At 35.7% G+C, this 19253-nt stretch overlaps 1 protein-coding gene across 1 annotated transcript in view; it reads right to left on the bottom strand.

The window, feature by feature from the left end:
* Positions 1-19253, bottom strand: part of gnai2b (guanine nucleotide binding protein (G protein), alpha inhibiting activity polypeptide 2b) — a 55400-nt gene that overhangs the window by 6906 nt on the left and 29241 nt on the right. The window contains exons 2-4 of the mRNA XM_079627678.1: positions 8157-8199; positions 5004-5145; positions 4486-4646 (exon numbers count right to left, since the gene is read on the bottom strand). Of these exons, the coding sequence (XP_079483804.1) occupies positions 4486-4646; positions 5004-5145; positions 8157-8199 (346 nt within the window). The remainder of the gene's footprint in view (positions 1-4485; positions 4647-5003; positions 5146-8156; positions 8200-19253) is intronic.

The raw sequence follows: 19253 nt of genomic DNA, 5'->3' as shown, positions 1-19253 counted from the left end.
TTGACACTGAACACTAGGGTATTGCTTACTACAGGGCTTCACAACGTTTTAATTCAGCAAAACCCCTCAGGAATCTACATTATTTACTTGACACAGTGCTTGAGAATTTAATGCTTACATTTCAATAAATATAACACTATCCCCCAGTTTCACAGACAAGGCCCAGACTACAACGCATGTTTGAGCAGGTTATATGTCAGTGATATTGTTTCGTCTCAAAGTGCCACCAGAAATTAAACTAAGGCCTAATCCTGGCTTAATCTAAGCCCTGTTTGTGAAACCAGGTCAATATTCAGAGTTAAATGTTATATATTGTATTATGTTTTTTGTAAAATGTTGCAATAATATGAGTTATTTTAGTATATTTAATATGATATCATATTATTTGATATGATATATTTTAGTTTTATCATTATTCTTTTTTAGATATTGCTATGTATGTTTAATTTATTTCCAATTAATTTTAGTGCTTCACCTTTAACTTATTTTAGTTTATTGCCAAGGCAACATTTCTAATTTTCATTTAGTTCACTAACATTTATTTAATTAGTGGTCAAATCTCATAATCGAATCTAACAAAGGTTTGTGTTTATATACGGTAATGTATGTGTGTACATTTGTTATTATGTTTATATATATTATTGTGTCTGTCTGTCTGTCTGTATTTATATATTATACAAACATACATACACACATACATATAAAATGTACACACATTATATAAACACAAACTTTTATGTTCAATGTGATTACACAATTGATTTGACGGCACTAAATATAATTAATATAATATAATATGCTTATTGCATAGTATATACTGCAAGCATGGTAGTCAGTTTACAGTATATACAGTAGTGAATTATTTTTATGTATAAAAAAACAGTGCATTGATAAAGATTTCAAAAAGTAGTATACTACACTGCTGACCGCATGCATGTTTAATTGTTTTAATTTTGTGTAAAAAAAAAAATCTCTTTTGGCAATCTGACTAAATAATAAATGAAGGAGTTTAAAGATCACGGTAGATATTGCTTCGGATTGATTCAATGGGATACAGTATTCAACGCAGTGTACTCTGGTTGCACACTGCACACTTTAGCTAATGTAGTAGGTCATCTGCATATTTCATGCATACAGTAAACCTGTTACTGTGTACAGTACACACACACACACACACAGCGATCAGAGTGAAGTTTGATCTGAGTCCAGTCTTCAGAGGTTTCCGCAACACAACAGCTGCTTGTGTGTGAAGTAGACTTTGACTGGAAGCCATAAATAGTCGTATTAGCTCAGTGAGCCGCCGCTGTTGGACGGACCACAGGCCTGTGCGCTGCGCTAACTGACAGCATTTCTATGGCAACCCGACTGACAATGACCTTTCATACATAATGATTCAGGATGAAAAATTAGGTCATACTTTCACAACGTGATTGGCAAAATATACAATTTCACTTTCTTCATAATAGTCCTACCAATTTCATCTATGATATTTTTTGACACTTTAGAGTTGAAATTCAAACTTTTTCTCCTTTTATGGAAAATATATTAGAATGCCTGTCAAGAATTAGCCATAATTCACCCCAAAACCCAAAGAAGAAACAAAAATGAAGCCTAATAAAAGTCTATCTATCCATCCATCCATCCATCCATCCATCCATCTATCTATCTAATTAGATTAATAAATTAGTGATAATTACAAAATCTTACATGGTCCAACCAAAATTGGAAGTAACTTTTTTTGTTGTTGCTCAAAATTAATACAATTTAAATAAAGAGTCAATATATCACTGGAAGATGTTCCAGTTCATTTGGTCATATACTTCTTCGGTTCAAGATTTAAAGATCAACATACAGTATATTACAATAACATAGACAGCACATTATTTATATTAAATAAGCATCTATTAAAATAAGCATTCATTCTATTGTAGGCATCTACTATAAAATGCTTTTTAAAAACATCACACTTCTCTAAACACACAATGAGTAAATATTCAAGAATTGCATTGTTTAAAATGTAATAGTTTAGCTCAGAGTCATTTATATTCAAAATCAAAAATGAAAAACAGAACTAGTCCATTGTGAGATGAACCGAAATGTCCTAGTATCATCCTTTAGCTTCTCGTTTTATGCTTTGGGAGTTTATTTCCTAGAATGCGCTGGTTTTAATGTGCAGAAGGTTTCAGGAAGAAGATCATGTGATATATGGGCAGAGAGACATATGATGGACAGAGGAAGCAGGGCCTGATTTAATGGGCCTTAATTTTTATGCATTTAATCTCACTTTATTGACCAATGTACTTGCTTCTGACCTTCGATGATTCAGTTAAATAAGCAAAAATGACTATAGATGGATAGAAAGAGAAATTTCCTCTACTGTACACATATCCTTCAGCCGGAGGATTATTATTTCACTTTTGGTGTGAAAGGGTCTTTAAATTTGCCCAAAAATAGAACTTGTGTTATAAAAAAAACAAGCCCAGCCCAGGTGGGAAAAAAGTAACGCATCACATTACTTTTCTAAAAAAGTAACTAAGTAATGCAATTAGTTACTTTTTAAGGGAGTAACGCAATATTGTAATGCATTACTTTTAAAAGTAACTTTCCCCAACACTGGTCTGCTTTCACTACTGTGGGATGAAGGGAATGTGAGGACTTCAATCTCTTTCAATACACTGAGATAAAAACAGGTCTTAATGTTACTTCTGTCTCCTCTCCACCAGTAAGCTGGTGTGTGGTGGGCGTTCTGGCGCAATATGGCTGCCGTCACATCATCCAGGTGGAGCTGCACATTGGTGGTGGTTGAGGAGATTCCCCCTTCGTAAAGCGCTTTGAGTGTCCAGAAAGGCGCTATATAAATGTAATGAATCATTATTATTATTATCTTGGTTAAGCAATTATACTTGTGTAGTGGTGGCTATTAACCATCCAACAAGTGCAGCGTTCTTAAAATCCCACATTTGAATTCTGGGCCTAAAATGTGTTTACCAGTAACCATGCAACCTCAACCATACATGGGTTTCATCTATATCAGTTCATTTTAGGGAAAACGCATGAAACTACATTATATCGAAATTTAAACACTTGAACATACACTGTCTAAAAGTTAACATATAACGTTAGAACAGGAAAAAAAAGTCTTGACCTGATATGAAATTTACATATACCCCTTTTTTTCACAATTTTTTTATATTTTGTTCATACACAATGCATATTTATATACAATTTTAGCAAATGTCTTCAAATCCCCCAAAAAATTGCACCCTACATTGTGGGGACCAAATGTTTTCCTCAAACTCGCTTAGAAAAATCGCTTAGAAATCATACCAAGTGATGCTTTTGAACATAAACATGCAAAAAGTTTTCTGTGATGGGTAGGTATAGGAGTATGAGGATAAAATACGCACTTTGTACAGTATAAAAATCATTATTTCTATGGAAAGTCCCCATAAAACTCAGCGCGAGCATGTGTGTGGGTGTGTGTGTGTGTGTGTGTGAGGTCAATGAAGGTGCAGATGTGTCAACATCATGACCTCATTAAAGGCAGGAGAGGTTTCTGCTAACAGCAACAGATGGACTTGGCATTGAGTTTCTTGCTTGAACCTGGCTCCCATCATGCATCAGTGTGTGTGTGTGCTAAAAAACTATTAAAGTCACGTTCTGTTTCGGGAGAGATATGTATTTTAGTATTCTTCTGCCACACCTTGCACAATTGTTACTCAAGTGTTTGTGTTTATGCAGCTCTGAAGTACATGGATGAAATATAATTAAACAACAAGTCACTTGAGGCTGCGCGCTACAGTGATTCTACAGAGGTTAAGAGGTGTTGGGGCACAACATGAAGTGGCAGGATTTAACGGTTGCCAAATAGACTAACACAGCCTCGGGTGGCTTACTGCATTCATAAAGCATATACAATATGATAAAAGACACCAATGAGTGCTTTGACATGCACAACCCATTATGTCTAAACTGACATACACAACAATTCAAAAATGTATTCAATAATTAATTAAATAATCTCAGGAATAAATCACATTATATTATATAAAATTACAATAGAAAAATGTTATAATATTTTGCAATATTATGTTTTTTACTGGATTTTTGATGCAGCCATGGTGATGCAACCAAAAAAATTGATGAGCTAATTTTTTTAATTTTTTTAAATTAGTTTAATTAGAAAAAAAATCAAATTTTAGACTGTTATCATGCCAAGCAGTGTAGCAATATATGCATTTATTTGGAATTCAATTTATAAGCAGTCACCAGCTGTTAACATCTCACCCAATCAGATTTTAGGGGCGGAGCTATACACATTTTTTGCTGCAATTAGGGTTCTCACACCTTTACACCAATTAATTTCCATGGCTTGATTTTGTGATATGCTATGCTGAAACCTATTCACTATAGATTAATTTGACTCATTTCCAGGTGGAGCCCGTGTCTGAGCGTGTCAAATGTACAGTAAGCGCAGACACTCACTAAGCAGCCGAGTCGTTGAGCTGGTATTCTCTGGACCGGGTGAAGCAGCCCTGCACCCCGCTGTCGGCCCACAGTCTGCGGATCACATTGGCCAGGTCATCAGTTAAGATCCCCTGCTCCTCCGCTGCTGCAGACAGAGCAAACAGCTGCCGTGCGTCATCCTGCAAACACACACAAGACATGTGCTGAGGGAGGACAACCGAGCGGTTACGACACCTCCAGCGCGGTTTACTGTACAATTACTGTCGCGGCAAACATTACCAGGGTATATTTGTAATGGCAATAGTTCAGATTAAAATAAACACAAAATTGCTCATATATCCTGCTTTTATTGTGAATCTGTGCACAAAATAACTCGCTCCGCCTGATGGATTTGACATTGTGCGCAAAACATTCAAGCTGTACATCCGAAATGTGAAGTTGTGACAGTGTGCGGGACTCTCTGAATTATTTACTGAATCTCAGCATGACCTACATAGCAGTCCCAGACATTCTCACAGGTGTGCAGGAGCTCTTACCACTCGGCCCGTCTCTCCGTAGTCGATCTTCAGGTTGCTCATGGCTTTAATGATGGCCATTATGGACTGGATGGTGTTGCTGTACACCACGGCTCTGTACTGCTTACACTCGTCTTCTGAGTAGCCGTCTTCATGGATGATTCTAAACAGACGGTGAAAAGTAACAATTAAAATAAAATAAATCAATAATGCTATCTGATTAATTAAATTAAATAAAAAGATATCTGAGAATGCTCAGTACAATAAAGTAAAATAAAATAAATATTGAATTAATACATTTAAAAAATGTAATGCATTTAATAATTATTCATTTTTAAAATAATATTTAATGATATTATTAAGATAAGATATAATCAGCATTTTAAACATGCATTCTTTCAACTTATTACAAAGCTTTCAGGAATCATATAGTTGAATTGGTCTAATTGGTTAATGTATCATAAACTACTCCAATCGGGCAAATATTGGAAGCATATAATATTAGACCTTAATTTTCCAAATTTAAATGTACAGTTTTTTGCCAACTAAAAGTATTCGATTTATTGTGGCCATGATAATATATCAGCCATAATATCAGTTATATCAGCCATAAAACTAATCCTCAGCCACCATTTTAGCCCCAAATGAGTATTAGTGCGTCTCTGGGTCACACAAGTCTGTTTTCAGTCGTGGATCTGAAACCTGCATCATTTATGAATTCCAGATTCACTGACGTCAGCAGATCTTGACGTCTTCTCTGTTCAACAGTCAGCTGATATACAATAGGCCAGTAGGGCTTTATTCGTTTGAGATCACACCTTTATCTAAATCATTACATTGCACTTGACTTACTTGTCAGTAAGGAAAACATCTGAAATATATATATTTTTTAAATCTTTCTTTCTGCAGCTCAGAATGGAGGAAGCTCAGGCTAATGGATCTTAAAAGGTTTGATCAAATAAAGCTGAATCTTCATACACTCACTTGGTAACTGAATAGAAGCAATGTGGGATACATGACACCATGGCAGAATTTCCCGTGTTTTAAACACCCCGCTGGTAACAGTTACGGTCATTGTATTAATGACCCGAGTGTGAAACTACAGTATGTGCTGCTGTCCTCGTGAAAAATGGATTTAGATGCCACCACCTCCAGTGAAAATGTCAATTATAAAACTATTTAAGGCTTTCACAATCTCTCTTTATACATATGATTTTTACTTACACTGAAGGATATATATATATATATATATATATATATATATATATATATATATATATATATATATATATATATATATATATATAATATATATATATATATATATATATATAGCCCAATAAAATACATTTATAGCACACCTTTCATCAGAGCTTGCAAAGATGTTCAATAATGCTCCAACCCAAACTTACATTTATCTTACAAAACAGTGAACTGTTATTTTCATTTTAATATATATATATATATATGTTCTTTTTAACTTATGATTCAAATGAAGCATCCTGAAAAAAAATGCATGATGGTTTTAACAAAAATATGAAGCAGCACAACTGTTTTCAAAGTAAAAAAAATAGTTTCTTGAGCAGCAAATCAGCATATTAGAATGATTTCTGAAGGATCATGTTATTTAAAATTGTAATATTTAAATGTTTTAGTTTTTTACTGTATTTTTTATGTTTTAAATGGTAGTGTACATGTAGTATGTGACTGAATAAAGCATAAAAACACAGGTAGAAATTAACCCAACCTTTTCAAAACCAGTTAAACCGTTAGCGGTTTTATTATTATTATGAAAAATCTATATACCAGTAAATGCACAGTTACGGTTACTGAATAGATGCCGAGGGTTCAGAGACACCAGCCAATCGCTAAAACAATTAACATGAGCTGAATCCTCACACTATATTCTCATATAATAAATAGACTTGAGAAAACATGCCAAATATTGAAAATAGTATTCAGTATTTGTGTTAAAAATGTACTATGCTTAAGTATGCAAAAGATGTTTACGAAGCTTGAATCCAGACATGCTTAATCTTGCAGAATGAGGATTATGATGGAGACACGACTGCCCAGAGCAGAGCTGCACATAGAAACTAGTGCAACAATTTGGTATCACGAGGAGATGGATGGTGTCTATTAATCATGACCAGGATGAGGACGTTTGAAGAAAAGGAACCAGCACTACATCACAGGGTCTGTAAGGTGGTTTCGCTCGTGCGTGTGTGTGACTCCATCACAGAAATGAAACTGGTCGTAAACAGCAGCGAGAGCCGTTTCCTGCTAACACCTATGTTAGCGCTCCACCTCGCACATGATGTCATTTGTTCAAAGTGCTGTTGCTGCAAATAAATATGCGACAGATGAAGCATGGCTTTATTACTGAATATAAATAGTGTGCACGCACTTGTCTCTCAGCGGCTGCAATGAGCTCATTTACTGTCAATGTGTGCGGTTTATCAGACTTAAAGCAGCGTGTGACGTTCCTATGACTTCAGCAATCCAGTAAGATCATTACAAATCACTCTATGTAGACTTTACGAAGATGACGCCTATCGAATCGTATGCTACGACTCAAGTTAGTATAGAAGAATAAAACGTCATCAGCATGTGCTAGTGGTAAACAAATAGAGCAAGATTAATTTTACGCACTCACTTTGGCAATTGTGGTTTTTATGTGCGCTGAAAAAGGAGGAGGAAGTGACAGAGAATATGAATGTGGTCATGACTATGGAAAAGAGGCCAACATGGCATGCCAATTTTGTAAATGGAGCTTGAGGTAGTTTTAAGTTATAGCACCATTTCACATTGATCAATACACAGCTCTGAGCTGCGTTGTTCATTTACTGTGAATCGAGCCACTCTGAGACAGGATTATTATTATTATTCATCACAGATTTCACTGTTCGCTGTGATCGTACTTTTCAAAGGTTTTAATAGACATAGGCAAATAGTTTTTTTATTTAGCAATAAGGTCGCGCGGGTGTTTGAATCGAGATTGCGTTCTTTTAACGATTAATCGTGCAGCTCTACGCTATCAAAAGAAAAACAAAATAGCGCAATGTCCTTTTTTTTCAAATATCGTGCAGCTCTACCGTATGCATACAGTAAGCAGGAGTGGATGACAAAAAAAAAAAAAGAGAGAAAAAAGTCAGTAACCGTTTTTCTACTTACTTCATCTGTTTCACAATGGTGCTCTTCCCTGATTCGCCTGCACCTGAAGAGAGAACAAAACAGTTTGAATGACACCGAATGCAAGCAGTCAAACAAATAAAAACTCTAAGGTGAAAAAATCAATTCAAATACTGGAAAGCATCAATTCAATAAAACTGCGCAGCTCCAACTGCATTTAGTCAATTTCACTGAATAGCAATGTCCTGTTTTAAATCAATGTCCTGCATCATCATCTCAGCCGTTCATATCTTATTGTTTACATTTCAGGGACTTTTATATGCTTTATAGTACATTCATGACATACAGGGTCTCTGCCCGACGGCTGGCCATGAGTTCAGCATACAGCACGTTCTCAAATATTCTGTGCATATCCGAAGGACCGAGGCTGTGTGTGTCTGCTTATTCTGAGGGATTCTGCACTTCCTTCACTCCCGGAGATGATTTTAGCCTAACACTGCTCACTGAAGCTGTGCCAAAACATCTGCTGTCAAAACTCGGCTTCTTGTTGACGTAGCCTGGCCGTGGCTCTCGCTCTCCGCTTGTTGTTATTTCCACCGCATGAAAGCCTGATGTTCTGAGAGGCAGCTCACAAGTTCACAGATGTATACAGAAAAAGGTCTGGGAACAGTTCGGATTATTCCTGCATAAAGTAATGAGCGGTTCTGCATCTGAAAATGCTGAGAGAACAAAAACCTCTTCCGGTCCAGCTTTGAGTGGGAGATGTAGAGAGGTCATTCAATTACTTTAAGTGGGAAGATATGATACCTAATCATTCTGAGTTACTGAGTTATTCTGAGGGGAGATGAACAACTATATCAAAAGGCTTTCAGTGAAGTGTAAAGTTTTTAATCGGATCATATTAGATGGTATAAATCAAAATCTGCCAGAGTTCTGCCAAATGCACAAACACAGAATCATTTTAGTTTATCATGCTTGCTACAAGTATCGCTAGTATTTGTCAATTTTAACGTTAGGGATGTTTCAACATTTGGTATAAATCAAAATAACATGGCATTAATGTCTGCATTAGGGTGCAGCAACAGCATTTGTGTACGGAAAAAGCCAGAAAGCACACAAAAAACCTTCTCCATTTCATTTTCTTTTAACATGTTTTAATTTAGTAGGAGTTGTAAATGGAGACGCAGCATCTGCACAGTAGTGTCGTCAGAAGCCCCTACAGCGGTGTGTGAGTGTGTGTCTCCACAGCCATCTGCTGAATCATTCAAACACCGCTACCTCTACCAAACACACTCTGCCTAATTTACTGCACAGTCCCACAATCCAATTACTAACACACACTTTCATCTTTTAAGCAAGCATCAGAACAGATTTGGCTTTTAAACTATATATTTTATGTATTCAAACCACACGCAAAAAGTAATTAAAAAAGATTTTTTAGATAAAAAAATAAAATTAAACATAATATAAAAAATATAGTTTGACCACTGACAATGTTTTGAAACGATATAATGACAACTTAATTTGTTTTATTATATACATCATCAAACATTTAATTAATATTTAAAACGTAATATATATTATATATATATATATATATATATATAAAGTATAAACTCTTTACTTCCTGTCCTCATCTGGATTAATAATTGACTTTTATTGTTACCTTTGACCTCCTACAGTGTAATGACTGCACTGAATTTATTGTCCACTGTACTTTGAACAAAGAAAAAAAGGTCTTATGAAAAGAAGAACAGAACAGCAGCACACCTAAACATTCACCTCCCAGTGCAGAGACCCAAGAGACAGTTACACAGCGTCCCCCGAGCACTGCTACAGTACATACAGCTCATGGGATATACCATTATACCAACTCTACCATACACAATACTTACTAATGGCTAATCGAAAAAATAATTGATACTTACGAGACTTCAAGAATAGTTTAATGAATTTTTAATGAAGTTTATTTACAAACCCATAGAGGGTAAAACAGTGTAATCGGAGACAACCGGAGTGTTTTAATACACACCAGGCTCATAAACACAGTATTTTGGAGCTTGTTCATTTGGTGAGGCTTTAAAAAGTAGGTAAAGTTGAGGATAATATCAGGTGGCAAAATATATGATGAACATTTAATTAGATGTTACTCTGTTATATTAAGTAATGAAGTACTTTAGAAATATTGTAAACAGGTCATTAACAACAGCAGTGTTTGAAAGCATTAATATTACTATTGCTCAAAGTTGGGGTTTGGGATTAGTATGCATAACTCGCCATATACCTCAGGGACATTAGATAGATTAAAGCTGCAGTCTGCAGTTTTTCCTCTTTGTCGCCATCTCTGTTTGAAATCTGCAATTGCAGTTATTCGCAGAATTATCAACTTTACGTGGGTTGTGCGTCGGCACGGCACAGCGCGGATGAATCCAATGTTTTGATGAGAATGTGCGGCTGTCAGTCACCGCGCCGGTGTGGATATTGTCATTCGCAATCACAGATTATACTTTTTGTGTATGACAAAGATAAGAATATTCACCGGAAAATGTAATCTGAACAAGTAACCATCCACTTTTGGTCTGACCAATTAAGGGGGGAAAAGCATTGCAGTAAATTGCGCTGATTAAATCTAATGATCGCTTATCATATCACGTCATTTTTTATGTTAACAACATCAGCATTGCGTGACTACATTTAATGTTTATTAGGGCTACCTGTAGTTAAGCTTCTATTTCTGTGCAGTCTAATTTCTAATTGTCATACAAACTAATTAATGTTCCTTAGAACTGGTTTTCTTTTAAATACAAATACGTATTTGTGTTTGTATATTTATTGCATATTTATTGCATTATTCAATATTCCGATGCATGTAAAAGTTCACGCCACCTTTCAAAAGCCCTTCCAATATTTATCCTTGTTTTTGCATGAGCCGGTTGAAGTCTCTTTTTTTCTGTAGCCACTTTGAAAGTCTTGCATTTCACATCGGGTGAATCTCCAGTCGCCACTGGTGATTGTCGTTTGAACCTTTCTGGATCCACCATCAAATTAATAAGTTTAATTATATCAAGTGCTATGAGAAAAGGCTAAATCTCCATCTCCAACATCATAACACGCAATATAGCCGACTAGCCGAGACTCCTTTATGTGTACAGATGTGACGTAATGACGCAAAGACATGCTCGAATTTCCCGCGGGAAATCCACCAGCACCACTGGAATTAAAAACATTATTACAAGCTTACCGTTTTGAATCAAGCTAAGGCAAGCAGATAGTTTTTAACACTGGCTGGTTATGTACTTGCTCAAACTTTTATTTTGGATAATTTTGAACTCAAAAAAAGTTACGAACTGCAGCTTTAAAAAAAAAAAAAAGCATATATATATAAAAAAAAAGTTATTTACTGGCATTTATAGTTTCCATAAAGAACCTTTAAAAGTTGAATGGAATCTTTACATTTTCTGGAGAAAAAAAATTTTATAGTGAAAAAGGTTCTTTAATTTATTGAAATGTTCTTCACACTAAGAAAAAAACATTAAGCATTGATCAATGAAAGGTTCTTTGATTAACTAAAAATGATTCTTCAATAGCTCCCCATTTGGATCTTTATTTTTAATGCTATGTGTAATAAAAAATAAAAGACCCCATTAGGATCTTTACTTTTAATGTTATGTATAATAAAAATAAAAGAATGAGAGAGATAGAGAGAAGAGATGTGTGATTATCAGGTCCTCTTGTCTAACAAAGGCCTCTGTGTGCGTTTGGCTGGCAGAGAGGATAGGCCGCCTCTGTTTGCTATCATTTGGGCAAACATCAATGCATCTGAATGAGACTCTCACTGGCCTCTTGGCAATTAGTAAGCAGAGGGGAACATGGTGTCCTCATTCGCAGAGAGAAATGACAGACTCACAAGTGTCTGTTCAAAATAACGGCATCATCGTATAATACTGTGGCATGCAAAACCAGGACTAATGGAACGAATCCGTACAACCCAGTATACATGCATATGATAACATTGCAACATCTGGAGAACATTCCCCCAGTTTCACAGACAAGGCTTAAGATAGTCCCAGGCTAAAATGCATGTTTGAGCAGGTTTAACTGAAAGCAACTTGCATTGACATCTTAAAATATGTCAGTGACATTGTTTTGTCTCAAGATGAACACCAGTAATGTTTTTTTCTAAGGCACGTTTATAAAAGCTACTACAGTATGTCCTAATTGAACTAAGGCCTAATCCGTACTTAATCTAAGCCCTGTCTGTGAAACCGGGCCATTGTGTTTGATCGAATGTCATTAGCTATGTTAACATCCACCTGCATTTTGTGCATTTTGGAAAATAAATCGCATGCAATTAGATAACTGGACAGGACTAACCCAATTTCATTGCAGAGCATCTCAAATGTTGGTTTGATCCTCCTGAAAAGCCTGAGCCAAAGTCTGTCATCAGAATGATTTAGCATAATGACCTCCCAGAAGCTTCTCACACGATTGCATTCCCAAACACCAGCCAAGATAACCATCCGAACGCAAGATAACACGAAGTCATTTATGACAGGACAAAAAGAGGAACAGTGGGACAATTAGAGCAACTTCCATTTTTATTACAGATATTTATTACAATTTCCCAGGAAGTGACGATTTTGTTCTCTTGAACATGCTTTAATTGCAAATGTCTTGTGCCAGAGTCTATTCCAATTTTGCGCACAGGTTAAAATTCACAATTTTGGATGGAAACATATCTATTGTTGTGTACAAACATCATAAAAAATGCCATGGCAATTAGCAATTAGTAACACTAATTCTTAGTAATTCTTCTAGCATCCAACCGGAACATTTTCCAAAATATTTTAGTCAATACAACATCTAAAGGAAAATGCATTTCAGCAGCATGTGCTATCAGGGAACATCGAGCTTCATTCATGAAACATGAACAAAACAACAAATTCATGTACTGAATTCAACACAACAATTGCATTCAATTCCAACAGATCGAACAGTTTTCCAGGAAAACTCATAAAATATATACTTTAACTGCAATGTAAATCTTTTTGGATAAAAGTGTCTGCTAAATGCATTAACATGAATGAATTACATAAGATTGGTTTTACGATTTACACAAATTCATTCTGCTCATGTTTTATGAACTAATCTCAACGTTCACTCTTAATAAAATTATATATCTGTGTAATCTAATTATTAAAAAGACAAACTCCCATTATGAATCTCCATCAAGGCCATCAGCCAGTACACACCCTGTTCGCATTTCTATTTGCCATGCCATGCTTCCTTCACCTGATTTAACACCACTTCTGCTCATCCAATTTATCTGGAAGAATAAAGAATCTTCTATTTGCGAGCGCTTAAGCAAGTATTGCTCTCCCAGGCCAGACCATTGACTCAAAAAAATAGAGCAAACCTGCTGTCATGCTAACACTTGTTAGCGAGCGTTATTGGTGGGCCTGCAGGGAATCTGTGACCACAGAAAGCTCCAGTGAATTTAAACAGCCAAAGCTGACAAAGTTCAACACATTCCCAACACCCTGAAAGATTGCTTATTTGACATTGGGGGTACCATCATAAATACTTTCAGCTAATTTCAGTTGCATCTTCATTTCAACACATTTGATCATAATTATCGATTCCGAACACTGGAAGGGGAAAAACATTTTGTTGTTGGTACAACCATTTTTCCACTATTGTTAAGATGGACTATGTGGTCTATTGTTGTGGTATAACATCATAATTCTCTTATACCTTTTTATTTCAAGTTTGACCCATAAATCAAAACGTAATGTGCTGGGATGTCCAAACATTGAGAGAGTGGCACTGAAGGAATGATGCTGATGAAAAGCACTCGTGTGCCAGAGATTTTTTTCCATAATGAACAAACGACTGAGGGAAAGTAAAGAGGCAGAAGAAATAATAAAGGGTAGCATTGATGGGTAGAGGACTAAGAGAAAGGACAGTGGGGAAATCACTGTATCTGACCCAAAAGTAATGGTAAACTGATGTTTAGTTGCAGAATTACAGAATTGCTTGATATAGACGGTTATTTAATATGGCTGTGCTGAACTGATACAGGACTATCAGTACATTTCACACAATGACAAGAATCAATACATCTTGGTATGCAAAGAATATTAAAATATTAAAAGACATTTTGGACATGGCAAAATATCTTGGACAGAAGGGTGGCGTAATATAACTACTTACTATTCACAGTTGCCATGTCCAAATTGACAAAATGAGGCTGAAAAAAAGTGTATATTTTGCTTACTGAAAATAAAAATTTGATATCTTGAAACTTTACAAATATGATTTGTAGCTAAAAAAAAAAGATCTATTTGAAAATCTAAGTGAAGTGCTACATGAACTGCTTGAATCAGAAAATGTTCTCTCCCACTAATATAAATATAATATAAAATCTTTCTCCCACTAATATAATTAAAATGTGTCATGTTTATCCAATTTAGCTACATTATAACTGGCAATTCTAGCTGAAGCTTTACAGAGTAAGATCTGCTGACAATCTAACATTTGAACTCTATAATTATAATTAACTGAGGACGTTGCAGACAGGCAGTAGAGTAATCGTAAAGTTTGAATTATCATGACTTATGGTCTTTAGCGTGTAGATCACCACCACCAATGAAGCTTACTTAAAAAAAAAAAAGCCAAGTAAGATCAGTCTGCATGTGCATCACAATCCACCCGTGTCAGAAATATGAGGCATTTCTTTTCATTGAAGCCGTAAACTATATTTAGACCGCATTGAGCATTTACTGTAGATCGCCAGAGAGCCAAACATGATACCGCAGCACTTGATCTTATTAAAACAGGACAAACACTCTTTTACTATTGCTCTGCCACACCTACCTCTTTTTACTGGCTCATTTCTGGACAACTTTGGAAGCTTGTGTTGCTTATGCAATACGTTAGATTACGTTTAATACAAGTCAACAGGATTAGTAAGAAAGTAAAAGCTCTTAAAAAGGCGGTTATGGAAAAAGCACTGAAGATTAATATTTTTAGAGTTATGAATCTGAACAAAACCCGAAACCTTAAACTTTAAAGAGGCCATAAGAAGCTTTTCCTTCAGTATGTAATGTATCGGTGTGTGCATGTTTAACATCTGCAAACTTGCAAAGCTCATAGTCTCCCACTAAAGGGATTTATTATTTATTTTATAATCTAACATTGCTCCAGACCTGCCTAAAATGCCTCGATCAAAGTCTAGATATTACTTCAGCCAACGTCTACATCACAAAGTCACACATTAGAATAATACCGGCCAAAGGCATACGCAAAGAGAGAAGACTAGGCTTCAGTGAATTGTAGTGTTGTCACCATGTTGTGAAGCTGAAAACCGAAAATTATGGTAAGGGGCGTTTCATTTCCAACACACGCTTGAGGTGTTTAGCCAATCACGACACACTCGGTCAGCTGGCCAATCAGAGCAATCTGGGCTTTTCGGAAGGAGGGGCTTTGTGGGGGTTTTTTTTACATTAAAGCATTTTAACTTATTCTACACCCAATAAACAAAATAAGAAACCTTTAAAATAACATCATATGACCCTTTAATATACAAAATATTGATATAAAATTGCAAATACCAGTATTTATCAACATCTTCTGATGCATGATATAACAAAAACATACAGGGCGGAATATTGAAGACTCCATGTTCCTTAAGATTAACTTTTTTATTTATTTTTTGGAGGAACAGATCCATAAGCTGGCCGCCTGTCCAGGTGCTTTCTCCTGCCTTTAGCCTCGGATACTGGGATAGACTCCAGCCCTATGATCCTTCAGGTTGTATAAGGAAGTAAGATATGAGAGACACATCCATAAGCATGAACCAAAAATCAATCAATCATATCTCTCTGTTTACACCACCTCTCAGAGTAAATAAAGAACAAATGTGTCATCTTTTATGGTGCAATCCATAAAAAAACGAAACTCTCTCTGCCTTTTCTCACCAGCCCTGAAGAAACACTAACTCCTGTAGGATGCATCAACTAGAGTAACTGCCTTTCATGTTGTCTCCATAAGTAACATCACCTTTCAAGCAGACATATAGTTGTAGGAACAAGAATGGCTATTACTCGGGTCAGGACTAATGGCCTTGTTTGATCTCTGCTGGCCCACGTAATTTGAGAAAGATGAATCCCTTTGCTACGTCATAGGTTTGAACTTTGCTTAAGCTGGACCGGAGAAAACACATCAATAGAGACCTGGTTTTCAGAGGCAGAACAAACAACATGCGGTCGATATTAAACAAGCAACGATAAAACGAGTCATTTGAAAGATTTCTTTGAACTGCTTTACTTCTTTAATAAACATAACAACATATACCACCGTTCGAAAGTTCGGGGTCGGTAGGATGTTTTTAAGAGAAGTCTCTTCTGCTCACCAAGACAGCATTTGGTTGATTTGATTGAGTAAAAAATTATTTAAGTGTGAAATATTATTGCAATTTAAAATAACCGGTTTCGATTTTAATATTTCTTTGATTACAAAGCTAAGTTTTCAGCATCATTACATATCTAATATGCTGATTTGTGGCTCAAAAAACTTTTGAGTTTTTTTTTTTTGTGTACAATATTTATTCCAATTTCACTTAAAGACTGAAAACAAAATGCATGTGAACGATCAGAACACAAAGCATATTTTTGATGCACACTAACAGAAACGTACGTACGGCTTGTAGAAATCTTTCTAGGTGAGCCGTTGTTGCCGAGAGGAAGTTCAGGTGTCCCTGTAGAGCAGGACCGTAATGATGTCTGCAGGGAATCCAAATCAGATAACTTAAATCAAGCCTCAGGGAAAGCTTAATTACAACTGCTGTTCTTGTTTTCTAACTCTCAATGAGACTTTATTTCCCTTTTATTCCAGCATTAAGCCTGTCGGGGCCCTCAGCACCTCCTCTCGCTCTCCCGGGCCCCGGCGCTCTCTTCCTGCACTTGTTTTTCTCTCCTTTGATCACTTTTTGTACTGTAACGAACAGTCAGTCAGAGTTCTGCAGACAGCAGACAACTTCACCTGTCTCCTGAGGTTCCACTTCATCTTCTTTGCCATCCATTACATTTTCCTAATGCAGATTTGTTGTTTTCTGATGATTAAATTATGGCTTTGCATGCAGCGACCAACAAGTGCAAACACACACATTACACACTCTGACATAAACACACAGTTGCTACATGAAAAAATTATATATTCTAAAAACACTCAAAATGGCACAAGCCTGTGAATTATATCCCTATAATTAAATACAGTATCATATATCCTATGATCAACGCTCAGTCATATTTAAAAGCTGAATCATGCAGTTAATGAATGTACTGACCACAGGAGGGTCATTTCTGCTGTGCAATACATGTTGTTCATGCTCACATCATATATATCTCTAGGTATTATGGGATAAAATATTAAACTTATATGATTTCCATATTTTAAAGTGGTCAAATATAGATTGATGGTATATGTTTGTGTTACTGTAAAACATTGAATCCTGTTTGATAAAATTTCTAAAATCATTTGATAAAATTTCAAGAAATATATTATAAAAAAAATATTTGTATATTTTTATTAAATATTTAAGTTTAGTGTCAAGTTACCTGTCAATCCCTCACAGACCACTGCTAATAAAGTAAATTACTGTTGTAGACATTTATAATGTTAGTTACAAAAGATTTCTTCTTCAAATTAATGCTGTTCTTTTGTACTTTAAAGTATCAAGGTTTCCACAAATATATGAAGCAGCACAACTGTTTTCAACATTGATAATAATCAGAAATGTTTCAGCAATTCAGCATATTAGAATAATTTCTAAAGGATCATGTGACACTGAAGACTGGAGTAATGATGCTGAAAATTCAGCTTTGCATCACAAGAAAAACTCAGTTTTGCCCTCATGCAATGCAGATCAGGTTACCGAGTGCAAGCGATTACTGCAACACATTCTCAGGATTCATCCTAGACAGGCCGGGCTCCAGAGAAAAAAATAACTTGAGGAGCCATTGGCTCCAGTAAGAAAAAAATAGGCGCCAATTACTTTAAGTGCCACATAAGAATAAACATAACAGTTTTAGATACTTCATTTTAGTATTCTTGTCATGCGTTTACGTCTGCCCTCCTTTTACATCATCAGCATTTTTATCCATCTTGTGGATGTCCTGGGAACTTAGCTTTACAAAGTGGGAACTGAACATCTTTTTCCACTTAAGAACTACATACAGTCACAAAGAATTGTTCTTTACACAGAATATGAGCCAGTGTCACGATTCACGAACCATAATAATGTCAGCATCACTTGGCCATTGAGTGTAGTTTGGCCTACTCCTTACGTCATACTCCACTATCATATGTCTTGCATATCCAGTCCATCTTTCTTCACCAGTAATATCTGAGAGGTCCAAGGCATCTCTTCACATGTAATCATAATAGGCGGTGTTGAATTTTATTTTTAGCTCCTTCCATTCCCTTATCATGTAGACAACAGGTTAAGTAAACATAATGAATATGTAATATGGTGGATACATTTAGCAAAATGTTCCCCTTTAGTTATTTTTTTCTAGCTGACTAATGAGTTTAGGATTGGTCATTGTCAAATTTACTTTTGAAAAGTCATTCATTGTTTGCAAGCTGTTTTATTATTGATGTCTTTCCGCGGTTGAAACACTGATTGAGAGATTATAGAGGACATGATACATTTCAGTAAGTACTGTATCTTTCACCATATCACCACCACACCGTACTTCTGATGTTCATACGCGTTTATTTCGTGCTGTAACTAGATTAAGATATCAAAGATATCAAGCAAAAATATCACTAGTCGCAGTCCGGAGACCTGCTAAAGAAATTTAGATGTTTACCTAAAAGTAATTCTATTCCACATTTCCACAGCTCAGAGACCAAGGCCTTTAAATCCAGCAGAACTGCTCAACAAGCATTTATGATACAGATGCACAAAGAAAATCTGAAATCCTCAAATTTGAATGTAAGATTTCTGGTTATTGACATGAGATTTAAGTTGAGCAAAAAAAAACACAGTTCAGAAAAGTCTGAGAAACCTCTAGGTAGAGCCACAGAGGCAAAGTGCTTTCCATGCGTTCATCTACTATAAATGGCGTAGATGTA

This window comes from Phoxinus phoxinus (assembly GCF_949152265.1).
Source record: "Phoxinus phoxinus genome assembly, chromosome: 11".
NCBI classification, from domain to species: domain Eukaryota; kingdom Metazoa; phylum Chordata; class Actinopteri; order Cypriniformes; family Leuciscidae; genus Phoxinus; species Phoxinus phoxinus.
The sequence above is the reverse complement of the archived record's forward strand: the minus strand, read 5'-3'. Positions and strand labels throughout refer to the sequence as shown.